At 42.7% G+C, this 17,123-nt stretch overlaps 1 protein-coding gene across 1 annotated transcript in view; it reads left to right on the plus strand.

Moving 5' to 3' along the window:
* The first annotated feature begins 2,004 nt into the window (after positions 1-2,004).
* LOC310876592 (ADP-ribosylation factor GTPase-activating protein 2-like) overlaps positions 2,005-17,123 on the plus strand; it is a 33,793-nt gene continuing 18,674 nt past the window's right edge. The window contains exons 1-7 of the mRNA XM_083790158.1: positions 2,005-2,113; positions 10,314-10,432; positions 13,166-13,238; positions 14,224-14,355; positions 15,424-15,510; positions 16,456-16,567; positions 16,656-16,715. Coding sequence (XP_083646284.1) covers positions 2,042-2,113; positions 10,314-10,432; positions 13,166-13,238; positions 14,224-14,355; positions 15,424-15,510; positions 16,456-16,567; positions 16,656-16,715 — 655 coding nt within the window. The 5' untranslated portion in view covers positions 2,005-2,041. The remainder of the gene's footprint in view (positions 2,114-10,313; positions 10,433-13,165; positions 13,239-14,223; positions 14,356-15,423; positions 15,511-16,455; positions 16,568-16,655; positions 16,716-17,123) is intronic.

The raw sequence follows: 17,123 nt of genomic DNA on the forward strand, positions 1-17,123 counted from the left end.
GGCTCACATTGTTGGTTGTGCATGTCCGTGATCAATGTATGAATTCAAGCTTGTTGTTTGATGTGAAAAGACCCAGGATTTATTTGCAGATTTTAAACTGGCTATTTGTCTTTGCTTTTTGATAAGTAGCAAATATATGATAATAAAATAGCACATGCAACTTTTATATTTATATAGTACAGTACCACAGGGAGAAATCACTGTAAAAATAAAATGCTCTTCTATATTACTGTCTGTGGTTCCTTCAATACAATAAATATTTAAAAGGGTTATAAATGTCTCGTATTTCTGCTGTTTCTATACTTCTACTACAAAAGGTTTAACTTCTTGGCAAAACTTTATCCTTTAGTATTAGTCCTTAAGCCGGGTGAGATATCGTTGCCCTAAAAAGACATAACCAGTTATGTGGTATAGTTTGTTCGTCTGACATCCAGGAGTGCTAAATTGTGTGATAGCAGTTTCAGAAGGGCAGCTGAATATGATTTTAGGGGTATAATCTGATTATGCAAAACCATATAATTCATTGTTATCTAAACTCCAAAATTATTCACTTTTATGCACATTTCTGATGTTTGTACCATGGATGGGCATGGCCAACATCATAATAGAACAACAGACATGCTGAATTATACTTCTTGTAGCTATACTGGGAAAATCCACAATTAGTCCTTAGGCCAGTGGCCTTATCGGCCTTATTATTATATTATTGTTGCCATACATTTTTGTATTGCTACATGTCTGTAGTTTATGAAATTATGTGATAGCAATGTCAAAATGGCAGCTGATTACTTGTTTTTGGCCCTTATATCATCAAAAAAAATGGTGTATAGTGAAAGGCATAACTTTTTTGATTGATTGAAATATTTATTAACAGTTTGTAGAATTTACAGTACATTTTAAGCACAAACTCAATACAAAGACTGTCAACTGTGAGTGGACGACCCAATTAAGCATTACACTTGTTTACAACAGGGTCCACATTGTTCAATTCATCAAAACATTTAAAGACATACAAACATTTAGAGACATACAAATAGACATTTCTATGTAGCTAAATTCATCATATGGGAAGCAAAAAAGGGAAAAGATACAATATACAGTGAGGGAAAATGGGGTGGGGGGGGTGGGGGGGATTCAACGACTAACGCCAGGGCTCCACTGGGCGCGTTGCGTCACGCGTGCGTCACGCGTGCGTCACGCGTGCGTCACGCGTGCGTCACGCGTGCGTCACGCGTGCGTCACGCGTGCGTCACGCGTGCGTCACGCGTGCGTCACGCGTGCGTCACGCGTGCGTGCGTCAAAAAACGAACCGGTTCAATTTTATGGTGACGGAGACTCGACGCAACGCGGGCAGTGGAGCCACCCTCCATTGATTAAAAGGGCACATTCCCGACACTGACGGAGACGCGACGCAGACGCGCCGCAGACGCGCCCAGTGGAGCCCTGGCGTAATGGGCCGATTTGGATGATTCTGACATCAAAGTATACATTTTCTGGGGTGCTGAGTTGATTTAAGAGGTGACTGAAGCAATTCAAGTTCACGGTCATGTGTCAAAGGTCAATGTCAAGGTCATTTTGCATCCAAAATGTCCTATAATACTACACATTGGCAGCCATGCTTTGTTTACAATAATGTAGAGTAGAGTTAGTGTGTGTGTGTGTGTGTGTGTGTGTGTGTGTGTGCGTGTGTATAGCAGCAGCACCTCAGCTATGGCAGAAGATGGCGCACTTTCCTAACATTCTGCATCTTTTTGCGTGTCAATTTTATTTACTTTTTTGGACAATATTGTACAGAAAATCAACCCAACAAACACATACAAACATAGACAATACAGCACGGGGAAAAAAACAGAAATAACAAAACAAGAAAAACAAACAATAATACTTTGTTGTATGTATATCATACAAATGACAGATTAGAATTTAGATTCTGGGGAAAAGCATTCGTTTTTTTTTCTCTCTCTCTTTTCTTTGGCGCTTATCGTGAGCCGTAGTGACGTCAGCGTTACGTAAACGGGGCATAGTGTACCAACGGGCCAAGATGGCGACGGAACCAAATAAGACTGAGATCCTGACGATCTTCAAAAAGCTCCGATCCAATGCCACCAACAAGGTACAAACAAAACGCACGCAAACACAAACACCCCGCAACGCTTTGTTTATGTTGAAAGGACTGTCGTTAGCATTAGCCTCCGCACTGTCCGATTCCAGCTCCAAAACAGAGCTAGTACAAACCCCAGATGCTAAAGCTAAGGCCCTGCTGCTGCTGTGTGATGCTAAAGCTAATGCTAAGGCCCTGCTGCTGCTGTGTGATGCTAAAGCTAATGCTAAGGCCCTGCTGCTGTGTGACTGTGAACTGTGGACGAACAGACAGTGGAGCTGGCGGGTTTAGAGCCACGTCACTCATTCTCTAAATGTCTTCTTGTCTGTAATTAAAATGATCTGATCCGATTATAGTCTGTAGTAGCAGGACCAGGGGGTCCAACAGATTATAGTCTGTAGTAGCAGGACCAGGGGGTCCAACAGATTATAGTCTGTAGTAGCAGGACCAGGGGGTCCAACAGATTATAGTCTGTAGTAGCAGGACCAGGGGGTCCAACAGATTATAGTCTGTAGTAGCAGGACCAGGGGGTCCAACAGATTATAGTCTGTAGTAGCAGGACCAGGGGGTCCAACAGATTATAGTCTGTAGTAGCAGGACCAGGGGGTCCAACAGATTATAGTCTGTAGTAGCAGGACCAGGGGGTCCAACAGATTATAGTCTGTAGTAGCAGGACCAGGGGGTCCAACAGATTATAGTCTGTAGTAGCAGGACCAGGGGGTCCAACAGATTATAGTCTGTAGTAGCAGGACCAGGGGGTCCAACAGCATGTGTTGTTTGCTAGTCCCATTATGGTCTGTCATCTGCTCCAGAATTCCTTTACTGTGTGTGTGTGTGTGTGTGCGTGTGTGTGTGTGTGTGTGTGTGTGTGTGTGTGTGTGTGTGTGTGTTTTGATTGATTGATTGCAATATTTATTAACAGTTTGTAGAATTACAGTACATTTCAAGCACAAACTCAATACAAAGACTGTTAACTGTGAGTGGACGACCCAATTAAGCATTACACTTGTTTACAACAGGGTCCACATTGTTCAATTCATCAAAACATTTAGAGACATACAAATAGACACTTCTATGTAGTTAAAGAACACAACAGGAATTCATCATATAGGAAGCAAAAAGGGGAAAGATACATATACAGTGAGGGGAAAGGGGGGTGGGGGGGATTCAGATTTTACAGAGGCCAGTTTTGAATTGCAGCTGTCCGTAGGTGCCCTTTGAGAGCGGTTTTGAAGGAGTCAAGGGATTCACATGTCTTAATGACTGTTGGTAGGGCGTTCCACATTTTTGGTGTCATAGGAGCGAAAATAATTTAGTCCCTTGTTTGTGCCGAATGTCTGTCTGAAATTCTTTATTAGGAACAATCCCTTGAGAGGAACCATCTCGTTTTCAAGGGGGTCTGCAATTCACAAAATACACTTCATACGTAAAGACAATTTTTTAAAACAATTCAACCAGACAAAACAAAACAAGACAAAACAATACAATTCCTAGATAAACAAGAAACAAACAACAAAACAAAAAACAACAAAACAAAAACTGCAACAGGACAACAATTCACATAGCATGGACATAACGTAGACATAACACATGGATCATTGCATCATGGATCTGCTATAGTAATGATTAGTGAAAACATGAACAGGTAGTCTCAAGATGAGAGGACAGCACAGTTTTAAACAAATGAAAAGATGTTATTGAACGAATATGGACAGGTAGATTGTTCCAGTCACAAGGAGCTTTGAACATAAATGATTTTTTGCCAACTGATGTGGGTATATTGAAATAAACCTGTGAGCAATGTCTAAGTTGATGTGTAGAAGTGTAAGGTGTCATAAGCTGTTTCAGATACTGTGGATAATTGAAATGAATACATTTAAAGATGAACTGCAGCCAGTGCTGCTGTCTTCTTGAGGTGGGAGATGGTAAGTTGAGATTTTCGTATAAGGTACAGTGGTGGGTCAGATATGGGCAGTCAAGGACAAATCTGCATAAACGGTTGTATACTGAATTCAAGGGAAGAAGGTTTGTTTTAGGGGCAGTCTGATAAATTACCCAAAGATTATCTGCATAATCAAGAATTGGTAGTATGAGTTGTTGAACTAGTTTCTTTCTTACTGTAAAAGTAAAACAGTTTCTGATGCGGTATAGAACACCAGTGCTGAAGTTGTTTTTCCTGACTATGTTATCTATATGACATTTAAATGAAAGATTTGAGTCGAGCCAGAGACCAAGATATTTGAATTGTTCAACTCTATGCAGTTGTGTACCATCGAGACAGGAGATATTGAATGATTGATTGTTAGTTTGTGCTTTAATATTTGGATTAGTCCCGAAGAACATAGTGTTTGTTTTGGTTTTGTTGATTAGTAATTTATTAGATATAAGCCATGATTCTAAATGATTAAAATGTAGTTGTAATGTCGACTGTGTTTGTGAAAGGTTAGCTTGTGCAGTGTATATGACAGTGTCGTCAGCATAGAGTTGAACGTTGCAACCAGAGAAAATTGAGGGAAGATCATTAATAAAGATGGAGAATAGAAGTGGGCCTAGGGTTGAGCCACGTTCCTGTACTGCTAGGTCGGATTTACTGCCCTGAATGACAACACAGTGTTTTCTATTATGCAAATAGGAGTTGAACCAAAGTAAGGCATTTCTTGACATACCAATAGAGTGAAGTTTGTCTAATAGGATGTAATGGTCGACTAGATCAAATGCCTTGGTTAAATCAATGAAGATTGCACTGGTAAGTTTGCGATTAGCAGAGGCAGAGTGTATGTCATTGGTGAGTTTCAATAGAGCAGTAGTTGTAGAATGATTTGGACGAAAACCAGATTGAACAGGTGAGAGAATGTTGTATTTGGAGAGATAATTGGACAGTTGATTGTATATTAATATTTCGAAAACTTTTGCTATTGAGCAGATAATTGAAATTGGTCTGTAATTGTTGGGATCAAGTTGATTACCTGCTTTGTGGAGTGGGGTGATACGTGACCATTTCCAGATGGAGGTTATGTCATGGGTTGAAAGAGATAAATTAAAAAGGTCACAGAGAGCGTACATGAGAATGTGTTGAGCAAGTTTAAGAAATTTGGCTTCGACGCCATCTAAGCCAGGACTACTGCAGACTTTGAGGTCATTAATTGCATTTAAGACTTCAACAGGTGTAATTCTCCTGAAAGAGAATGTGGTGTGGCAAGGTGGTGTATTGTTAAGCACATAGGGATCAGATGAAGGAGTACAGACTGAGGAGAAATGTTGGTTGAAAGCTTGAGCTACTAAAAGGGGATTATGTAGTATGGTATTGTTGACTTTTAATTGATTATGCTGAATCATGGTTTTATCAGGTGCATTGGTTAGTGTTTTAATTTTTTTCCAAAATTGTTTAGGATTTTTAAAGTCATTGGTAAGGGATTCATTGTAATAATTAGATTTTGAGTTTCTAGTCATGATTTTACTTTTATTTCTCAGAAGTCTGTATTTCTCCCAGTCAGAGAGATCTCTTGTCCTACGATACACAGCCCATGCTTTATCTCTTTGCCTGAAGGTGCTTATAAGATCAGATGTTATCCATGGAAGATGGCTACCCTTGACTTTAATAGTTTTGAAAGGGGCATGTTTATCAATAGTTTTTGTGAGTTCTGAGTGTAAGAATGTCCATGCATCATGAACATTTGAAATGATTTGGTACTGGTCCCAGTTAATTGAAATTAGATCATTAATGAAGGCGTCAACATTGATTTTCTTATCTTGTCTAATTTGAATTAATTTAGGGGGGAGTTTGGGTAACTTAATTTTCCAAATGCAAAATATGGTGCAATGGTCACTGAAGCAATCAGACATGATCCCAGATTTAATGTATCTGTTCGGATGTGAGACCAGAATCCAGTCAAGCAAGGATTGACTTGTGGGTGTGACCCGAGTGGGCTCACTAATTAGCTGTGTTAAATTCAGATTCCTAATAGTATTTTTTAGCAGTATTGGAAGATCTATCTGCCCAGTCCTTCTCCCAGAAGTGCCACCTCGTTTTTATCCTTGAGAGAGTTAATAGTAGATACAATGCAATTAAAGGATTCAGCAGGGGCTGAAGGGGGTCTATACATGTTTCCAATTGTGATATATTTGCTCTCATGTAAGATGACTTTCACGAAAATACATTCAAAGTGTACAGGCTCAACTGTGGGTACAACTAGCTCAGAAGCTAGAATAGATGAGACATATGTGACTACACCACCGGCCCTTGTACCTCTATCTTTTCTATATAAGACATAATTTGTTAATTTGATTTCATTGTTAGATATCTTGCTATTAAGCCAGGTTTCTGATAATGTGATTATATTAGGTTTATGTTGTTCAACCCATGGCCTAAGTAGATCAATTTTATGTTTAAGGCTCCTGATATTTATATGTATTATTTTAAGTCCTTTCACACTATCCATCATGATACTTGATGTTCTTGTCCAAGAGAGAGAGTGTGGAGAGAAGAGACAAGTGAATACATACGAAATAGGTGAAAGAAGGAAAGGAAGTATCCAATCCAAGTCAAGGTAAGACTTGTATGCAGCGTTCTGCATACAGTGTTTCATTCAGATGCGGCCCCGGGTCGTCATGGCAATGAAGACGCGCCGCTGACGTCATCAACAAGCGCCAATGTTTACAGCAGCTGGGGAAGCATGCTGGAGAGTGAGAGTCGGTGGGTCCGGGTCCTCTTGAGCATCGTGAAAAATGTCATCGCATCCATTCAGCCAGTATGTGATGCGGGGATTCCTGTACAGATTACCATCAATGTAGAGTTTATCAATGAATAAGCGAGCATTCCTTTCGCCTTTCCTCGCCTCCGCCATGATCGGATAAAGCAACCTGCGTCTGTTCATGATCTCAGCTGGAAACTGGTCACTGACGGCATACTTGGTTCCCTTCAGTTCTCTTCCATTGGACATGACAGCATACTTCATCTTGGAGTCGATAACTTTGGCCACGATGGGACGGGGCCTCTGCTGGCCAACTTTGGCTTTACCCAGGCGATGGACTCTGGAAAAGCGGATTGCTTCGATTTCATCCGACTTTTAGGTTGTTTACGTCAATCCTGAGTGAGGCGTTGTCAGCCTTTAGCACCTCGATTAGTGAGTTGTTGAACTCCACAGAAACTTTTAGATCTTTGACATCAATTGTCAGCTGTTCAAATAGATTAAGCTTCTAGAGTTGTTCTTTTATAGCTTTTAAGGACTGGGAGATATCAGAGGATGATTCTTCGATGTCACTTGAGCCCAACTCACTTCGAGTGCGTTTGCCATCGGGTTTGTTGTCCGCCGGCATAGCGTTTTTGTGATAGAATGCGTCAATGTAGGCTTCCAATTCCTCCACCGTCTCATCAATTGATAGATCCAGTTTGAGAAAAGTTTAGTCAATCTCTGATCAGGTCGTGAAAAATGGCATGTTTGGGAAGTTTGGCACAGAGTGCAGCTCAGCACTTCATGCCGTCGGCCATCTTGACACAATCGGTCCGGTTGACATTTCAGAGCAGATTGGGTTGTACATAGTTTGTTGCACTCCCTCTGGTGTTGTGGGTGTGGACTTCGTTGTGTGGACTTCGTTTACATTAAGGAAGTATTTAGACAGGTACATGGTAGTGGTAGTGGTGTATCGAATCTTGTGGACCAGACCCATTGCAAGATGCTGTACTCTGTCGTCGACCCTAAGCCATCCCAGCCTGTCAAAGTGGGCAGGGGTGAGGGGGGTGAGGCCAAGTAGGAGCCTGACCAGTTTGTTTTGGGAGGTCTGGAGCCTTGTTTTAAGGGCCTTTGAGGTGCTGTGGTACCAAGAGGTGGATGCATAGTCAAAGAAACCTTGTACGAGGGCTCCTGTTAAGGTCTTCAAGGTGTTGGGACATGGGGTCCCGACTCCCGGTCCACAGGTTAAGAACCTCTGATCTATATGATTGTGGAAGGCTGGGTTTGACATTATGGCACAAAAAACATAGGTTCTTCAGTGGTTCGTTTGATTGATTGAAATTTTTATTTCACAGTATGTATAATGTTAGCCCTGAAACATGACTGCCATGATGATTATCATGACAGTCATGACGTAACTGCACCCTGTTTTTTGCGCTCGCTACATTTACAACGTTTACGTATATATAAACATTCGGAATTCAAATATAAAGTACTCACAATTTGTCCCACGGGTGTTAGTTAGTTGCTGCTCCAGCGATTAGAATTGCTGCATCCCGCGTTGTTTAATAAAAAGCATTTTTATCCGAGCACCCCGGCTACTTTTTTCAAACGGGGTTCGTTTGGGAAAACCACAGTTGCACACCGGGAGCGCACTCGCCTATTAGTCTGTATTGGCAGGGCGGTCAGCGTACCTATATCGAACACACCGAGTGCCACCCTCCTCCCGACCGATAGGGGCGCGTAGTTGAAAGCCAATGGCAAAATAACAGCTCGGATAAAAATGCTTTTTATTAAACAATGCACGGGATGCAGCAATTCTAATCGCTGGAGCAGCAACTAACTAACACCCGTGGGACAAATTGTGAGTACTTTATATTTGAATTTGAAGAATCCACCGTAGAGAATAAGAGATGTTATGAGCTACTTTCTGTCAAATTCTGTGCAGGTGATTCTTTTTGTAAGTGCTGGAGTTTGGAAGCACTCGTCGTATGTCACTGAACGGCCCTGCGTACCACCTGTTTCGAATTTGCACATAATGCAGGAGGCAGCAGCGAGTGCTTCCAAACTGCAACACTTAAAAAAAGAATCACCTGCAGAGAATGTCTTGACAGAAAGTATCTCATAACATGTCTACGGTGGATTTTTATGAAAAACAAGCTCGGCAGATTGAAAGAGGATAATTCAAGCTTGGACTATACAGCTGCAATGTTGGTGAGTTTAACGTCGTTTAAGACAAGCAGATCGCAAACCAAATTTGGATGAGTGGGGAGTCAATGGAGGGTATTGCAACTCTAGATTCATCCCATTATAAAAATAATCTAGAGTTGCAAATTGCGGCTAAGTATGTAGAATGAATGGGTACATTTCAAACGAAAGCACAAGTCACTACAAAAGCTGTTACTTGTGGATGACACAATGATATAGCATACGACTTGTTTACAACAGGGTCTCCCGTTTTCAATTCACAAGAACATTTAATTAATTTAATATTTAATGTATGTAAAAACAAAAAAATCAATCATCATATAAAGAAAATCAGCCCTATAATGTCTCCGTTGTTACATACAGTTGGCACAGTATTCCATACAGGAGCCATACCTATCGCTTGCACCCGCTCCTGGTAGAAATGAAAGATGCGCGGCATAAATGTGATAGATGCTCCGTTTGGACTCACCCATTCAATAATTCCAAAGAGTGAAATATTGTGCTCTAGTTTCATATCCATGTGAAAGTTCTCGCACAAACCGTGTATTTAGTCAATTATCTCCACTTTTTCACGAGGCCCGGAATGATCGATGGACTGATTTTAACAATACTTCCTGTTTGTTAAAATCTATTTGTTAATTGGTGTGGACGCAGACGTCCTCACCAATTGACCAGGGAAACACAAAAGTTTGGGTCACACAGTTGGCAGGTGGTGTGATTAATAAATACCCAGCACCTATCGCAATGCACCTGCCAATTGTGTGTCCCAAACATTTGTGCTTCCCATGTCAATTGCCAGGTGATGACGTTTGTGGTGATCAGAGGAAGTTTTGATAGATGAAGTGAAGCTGTCATTCCGGGCCCCTTTGCCCGGAGAGAAAGACGTCCGGTCTGGGTGCAGCTCGTGAAAAAGTGGAGATAATTGACTAAATACACGTTTTGTGCCAGAACTTTCACATTGATATGAAACTAGAGGACACTATTTCACTCCACGTCTTTGGAGCTGTAGGTAGCAGAGACTAAAATGTTGAGGTTCTCTCTGGGAGTAACAAGGATGCATTGGATCAGGAACGAGACTACGTTCCTGATCCTATCATTTTGGAAAAGAGTATTAATTAACTTCATAATGTGTTTATGTGAGTCCGCGACAGCTATTTACTTTTTTCATTTCATTTTAACCTGATAATACGGTTAGCTAGCTGAATCAGTCAAACCAAAGGTACAATGTTAACCATCCAAACTAAAGTAAAGTGGATGTTTCCAACTTTCTCAGTGGTACTACAATGCTTTCATATCTACAACAAAAACAATTGTGATTTGTTATTTCCACGCAGGCCTGCTTTGACTGCGCAGCCAAAAACCCCAGCTGGGCTAGTATAACATATGGAGTGTTCTTGTGCATCGACTGCTCTGGGATCCATCGTTCACTTGGAGTGCACCTCAGCTTCATCAGGTAAGCCAGTGGGACATTTCAAAATGTCAGTAACTCAGTTGTTGCTATCTTATTAACTAATGCAATAGAGCCCCGAAGTCCTGACGTAACTCGCTCATCCCTTCGATTCCCCTGGTTCTAAAGTCCTGACGTAACTCGCTCATCCCTTCCATTCCCCTGGTTCGCGGAAGTAATTTCTCTATGGAGAATAACATGGGGTGATCTTAATATCGTCTACTACAAGCGTTGTGGTCCAAAAATAAACAAGCTGTCTCGGCGTTATTGTCAGGGAGGTTTCTCTGTATCGTTTGCAACAGTCAGTCACTCATATTATATATGATAGTCTGCTTCTAGCGAAAATGTAACTAATTCAGCAGCAGTAACATTAGCGTTTTCTCTCAGTCAGTTGATTCTTCATATCCATATGAGTGAAACGGCCGGGATGACATGTTTATTTTTCAAACACAGTTCTTATATGAGGCCATCTAAAATCCCCCTATGGGGCAAATAATAATTGACGTCAGACTTCGGTGCTCTATGCTTTGTGTGTATATATATATATATAATTTTATATATATATACCTACCTCACCTCACCTCATTGGTTCTTAAAGTGAGGTACAGGGACCATCTGGGTTACTTAGGGGGTACTTAGGTGTACTCTTAAAGGTCTGTAAATCTGAGTGTACAAGTTATTGTGGTCCTTGAGATTATAATGTTTGAGAACCACTGGGTATTCTAATTGTATAGCAGAAGTGAAGTCCCATTTACCAGTTCTGGAAAACTTTCCAAATGTAATGGAACCGATTCCGGTTCTTCAATGTTGGACCCGGTTCCTACGGTTCTGGATCACAACACTACTCAAGGGTGTGTTGGTGTCCCGGGGGGTTCAGAGACCAGGAACACACAGGGATGTCCACTCAAAGAAAAACAGGTCCTTGTCCCCAAAGGGACAGTCTAAGACATCGTCACTGTCAGAACCCTCCAGATAAGGTCGTCATGACTCGAACATGCGACACGCTGTCAGGCCAGAGCCTATATCTGGCCTGGCCATGCACCTGGCCAGCGGGCACCTTAGTTAACTTTTTATTGGCAAGCAAAAGTGCTGTGCGATGGAGTAGAAATAAGTCTACCGGTAGTTGACCTTGAGAAAGTTGTTTTTGTGGCGCTCGGGTGGTACTGTACAGTTCGTAGCTGTCCACCACCAGTGTTTCCTGCAGGAAAAGGCCTTGGCATGGTGCTGGGCGCGGGGGGACCTTCTGGCGCGCGCCCTTTGGCGCGCGCCAAATCAATACAAATCAATTAAGATTGATTTGTATTATTGCTCTTGTATTGCTATTGGAGACACTGGGGGGACACTGGGGAGGCACTGCAGGGGCACTGGGGGGACACTGGGGGGACACTGGGGACACTGGGGAGGCACTGGGGGGACACTGGGGGGACACTGGGCAGGCACTGGGGAGACACTGGGGAGGCACTGGGGAGACATGGGGAGGCACTGGGAAGACACTGGGGAGGCACTGGGGAGGCACTAGGGAGGCACTGGGGAGGCACTGGGGGGACACTGGGGGGGCACTGGGAAGACACTGGGGAGGCACTGGGGAGACACTGGGGAGGCACTGGGGGGGCACTGGGGAGGCACTGGGGAGGCATTGGGAAGACACTGGGGAGGCACTGGGGAGACACTTGGGGAGACTGGGGAGGCATTGGGAAGACACTGGGGAGGCGCTGGGGAGACACTGGGGAGACACTGGGGAGGCACTGGGGGGGCACTGGGGAGGCACTGGGGAGGCATTGGGAAGACACTGGGGAGACACTTGGGAGACACTTGGGGAGGCACTGGGGAGGCATTGGGAAGACACTGGGGAGGCGCTGGGAGACACTGGGAGGCACTGGGGAGGCACTGGGCAGACACTGGGGAGAAACTGCAGCCACTGGGGAGACATTGGGGAGGCAGTGGGGAGGCACTCAGGGGGACACTGGGGAGGCACTTGGCGGAAACTGGGCAGACACTGGGGTGGCACTGGGGGAGGCACTGGGGAGGTACTGGACATTTCTTTTGAAAACCCACCTTTTCAGACTCCATCATGGCCCATAGCACTTACCGTACCCCCTTAGATAGCATTTCTGTAGACTTAGATAGCATTTGATACAAACTTATAGCATGTCATGTAGACAGCACTATAATTGCATTGTAGGTAGTCATAGCTGGATTAAGAGCATCTGCTAAATGCCTAAATTGTAAATTGAGTCTACGAACACAATTGGATCGTGTTCGGTAGAGGGAAGCCGGGCGGGGAGGGCAATGTTTGTCACTACACCTACGGGCTTGGGCGCCACCTGTCAGCAGGGAGTGTAAAGGCTCATACATAGTCTGGATTTTCGGTGGTTAGGTGACCACCGAACTACAACATGACGTCACGAGCCGTGGTGAAGAGCAAACCACCGCCATCACTCCAGCCCTTCTCTCTGTTTTTACTCACCACCGCTCAACGTTATTTCAGCTCCGGTGGTCAGCTCACCACCGGAGTGGTGGTCACTCACCTCACCACCGAAAATACAATATGAATGAGCCTTTAGGCGGGAGGAGTAGTAAGAACTAAGAAGGCTCTATGTCCTCCCGGTGGGGGCTCCTTCCTCACTGGCAGGTGAGCCAATACGATATGACGACTACATTGGGGAGAAAAAAGGGAAAAAGCAAATAAAAAGACAACGTTGTTTGTGGCTTATGTTTTTTATTCACTTTTCCCTTCAGATCGACCGAGTTAGACTCCAACTGGAATTGGTTCCAGCTCAGATGTATGCAAGTTGGCGGCAATGCCAATGCGGTAAGATTACCTATTGAGTATGAAAAAGTCTCTTATGCGCATTGTCCAAATATTAGTTTGCATTTGTAATTGTGATTACTTCAATTATTTTGCAATAGCCAGATTATGGTGTTAATTTTGACAGCAAAGTCTTTTGTCCTAGACATATCTTTTTTTTTTTTTTTTTTCGACAAAATATCCTACGATTTTAGTAGACTAAATGTACAGTTGATTTGTATTGATACTAAAATGTATTTCGGAAGGCCTTGATGGCTGATTTTACACTTGGTTGCATGCTGAAAATAGCAGATCTACAAGCTCACAATGCGTCAATCTTCAATTTTCAGTGCCAACATCCAGTACAACCAAATTTAAAGTCACTTGTCTTTTAGTTCTACTGGATCTCTTCTCCACTGGTCCCCAACTAACATTTTAGTCTAGTTTTTATTTGTTGACAAAATTGTCAATATATTTAGGCTTGGTTATCGTAGCTTAATTTTTATCTTGTTTTCGTAATTGAAAAAGGTATTTGCTGAACGTTTTTTGAAAAAATTTGAAAATCACAAATTATTATTTTTAATAGTCATTGCTTTTAGACTGATATGCTAGGTTCTTGATTAGAATCGGGATCCTAGTCTATTAACCCATACTGATCAGATTCTAAAAATGTCTTCTACATCCTGACAGTTTTCTGAAAAAGCTATGTTTCTATGTCAGTCGTTCTTCGATTAAAAAAAAAATAGCAGACCTACAATCTCGTAGCGCACCACTCGGTGGTGTGCTATGAGCTTGTAGATCTGCTATTTTTCAATAGCTAAAGCATAACATAATGCTAACACCAAAATGGGTTCCCACCCAAAATGGGTTCAGGCACTACGCTGTCTCTGCGTGTGACGTATGCATCCTCCTTGCATATTGTATGTTGTGCTGGTTAAGAGAGTCTGCTAAATGTCTAAATTGTAATATTATACCCGATGAGTGACAGCTCTCTCATCTCTCTGTGTAGACTGCCTTCTACCGCCAGCATGGCTGCACGACCAACGACACCAACGCCAAATACAACAGCCGAGCAGCCCAGCTGTACAGGGAAAAGATCCGACAGCAAGCCAATTCAGCTCTGTCTAAATACGGCACCGATGTGAGTATCAACATTAATATTAGTATCACTGCTTTTGTCTAAAATCTATAGTGGATTAATATAATAATCATACACTAAAGGCTGTCTCTATCGTTGTCCACCACTTGACTACTTATTAGACCACTTATTAGAACAGAAATGGAGCCTTTTCACAGTCTGTCATTTTGACAGTTAAACTCAGCTGAAGGTAACATTAATTGTGTACGTTTTTCATGTAGGTATTGATCTGTGCCAGCATGGACAACTCACACACACACACACACACACACACACACACACACACACACACACACACACACACACACACTAAATCTCTAAACCCACCTTAAAATGTATGCCCCAAAGCTAAAGTTGGTTTGGCAATATCGTCATTTGCAGGGATTGAGTTCATGTTCATTCCACATTTAGGTGGTATAGTATAGTAGAATGCATTTTTTTGAGTACTGTCTGTTGTCTTCATCTCGTGATACTGTTGGGCTATGCACCTTAGTTGAGACCTTTATTGTCTGTGTGTTGCGGGCATTCTCTTTTCTCTTATGTCAGCCATTCCCATATATGTATGACTTCATCATACACATCAGGGAATGTATCAGACAAACCAAAACTCATGTATCAGACAAACCAAAAGTCATGTATCAGACAAACCAAAAGTCATGTATCAGACAAACCAAAACTCTCCCATTTTAAGGTGTGTGTGTGTGTGTGTGTGTGTGTGTGTGTGTGTGTGTGTGTGTGTGTGTGTGTGTGTGTGTGTGTGTGTGTGTGTGTGTGTGTGTGTGTGTGTGTGTGTGTGCATGCACCATACGCTATAGATTGAGATGAGCTTGTGCTATGCATGATTATAAAGGTATGCGTTGAAATCACTGAACCCATCCTATGATTTGGACAATTTAAGTAGTATGTACTGTATATGTAGCTGTCAATTGCAGAGCATGTATTTATGATTGTGGACCTTGACGGTGTGATGAAACCGGTTCCGGAAACGGTTCCAAATTTGATGGAACCAACTTTGGTTCCTCAGTATTGTAACCCAACTCTAACCAGAAGTTGTTGTGTTCTTCCTCACAGCTATGGATCGACTCCTCTGCACCCAACACTAGTCTGAACACAGCCTCCGAGACCAAGGAGGACGACTTCTTTGCAGAGCACACGCAGGTTGGTTAAAAAAAAAAGGCAAAAAACACTATGCAGAGCTGCCAACCTGCACACATTTTGTGTACCAACCACGCAATTCTAGGCGTATAGACACCTAGAATTGTGTGGTTGGTACACAAAATGTGTGCAGGTTGACAGCTCTGACTATGTATAAATAAAGCAAACTAAATATTAAATTGGATAAAATGGTTTCTGCATTACGCAAACCTAAAGGGATATTTCACTTCGTCTCTCCGGACTTTAGTGAGTTTTTTAAGTTGTTGGAATCAGTATTTAGATATTTAGTATCCATTTTATCAGACATTTTAACCATGTTAGATACATTGGGGATAAAAAAACACCCCTCCTAGTTCTGGTGACTGATATTGCCCTTCTAATGTGTGAGGTGGCTGTGTTTAGTCAATTACGTTTAATTTATTTTGTTTGGAAACCGGTTAAAACTCATTGACTGCCAGAACTGTTTCAGTGGTGTGTCCCTTCCCTGCCAAGGTCTCCATGCCAGATGTCTTATTTTGAAGACCATTAACTCCAGGGCTGAGGATCAGAAGTTAGCAACGGCTATGTAGAGTTGGCCCAATCTTTATATTTTTTTATTCACCCGAAACGTACATTTTGTAACTAAGACTCTTTAGTTATGAGCCGTGAATAATGCTTGTTTTGAAGTGGAGGGAGGGGAACTTTATCAATGCCAGACCATTTCCTGTTTATCGATCACTTGGCAACCGAGAGCTATTCAGGCGGTAGTGAAGACGGTCTGGCCAATGGGCAGTCAGGATTATGGATCCTTGCCCTGGCCATGGCTCAGTGGTCCAGGCGGTCAGGATTATGGATCCTTGCCCTGGCCATGGCTCAGTGGTCCAGGCAGTCAGGATTATGGATCCTTGGGGTTTCAAATGTTTGAAAAGTATTAAAATAAATTAATGCTGTGCTTCTGTTTGTGTTCAGCCTTCTAATGACTGGAGCATGAGCTCTACAACCGTCTCGGAACTGGATGGAAGCTCTGTCTCTCCACCCATGACGGACGCACCGAGCACCGACCAGGACAACACCAACTCCCGTTAGTACAAATTCAGCTTTTCTCAATTAATTCAAAGTTTGCGTCATTAGTTTGTTTCATCATTATAATGACTTGATTTTCATTCCAGAATCAGAGGAAGGGCCGAGTATCGAGGGACTACTGATCATCTCACCGTCTGCCATCCTGGGTGAGTCTAGAATGTTCTGTTCTGTTCTGTTCATCCTGGGTGAGTCTAGAATGTTCTGTTCTGTTCTGTTCTGTTCTGTTCATCCTGGGTGAGTCTAGAATGACTGCTGGTTGTTTCCATCCTGGTTCCTGCTTACTGATGCCTGTGTCCCTAGCGATGACATCATGTGTCCCTAGCGATGACATCATGTGTCCCTAGCGATGACATCATGTGTCCCTAGCGATGACATCAGGGAACGACAGTTTTCTACCTCTGGTCTGCTTTGAGGCAGGACTCCAGAGAAGAAGGGAAGATATAACCTCATGGTCAGCTCTGTAGCAGTGGCCGGCAGACTGTGTCATTATTAGTGCAGCCGGCGAAAACTAGAGTTCTCAACAGGCCCGGCCGTACCTGGCCCCTGTACACTCA

Source organism: Protomyctophum parallelum (assembly GCF_964188405.1).
Source record: "Protomyctophum parallelum genome assembly, chromosome: 2".
NCBI lineage: Eukaryota > Metazoa > Chordata > Actinopteri > Myctophiformes > Myctophidae > Protomyctophum > Protomyctophum parallelum.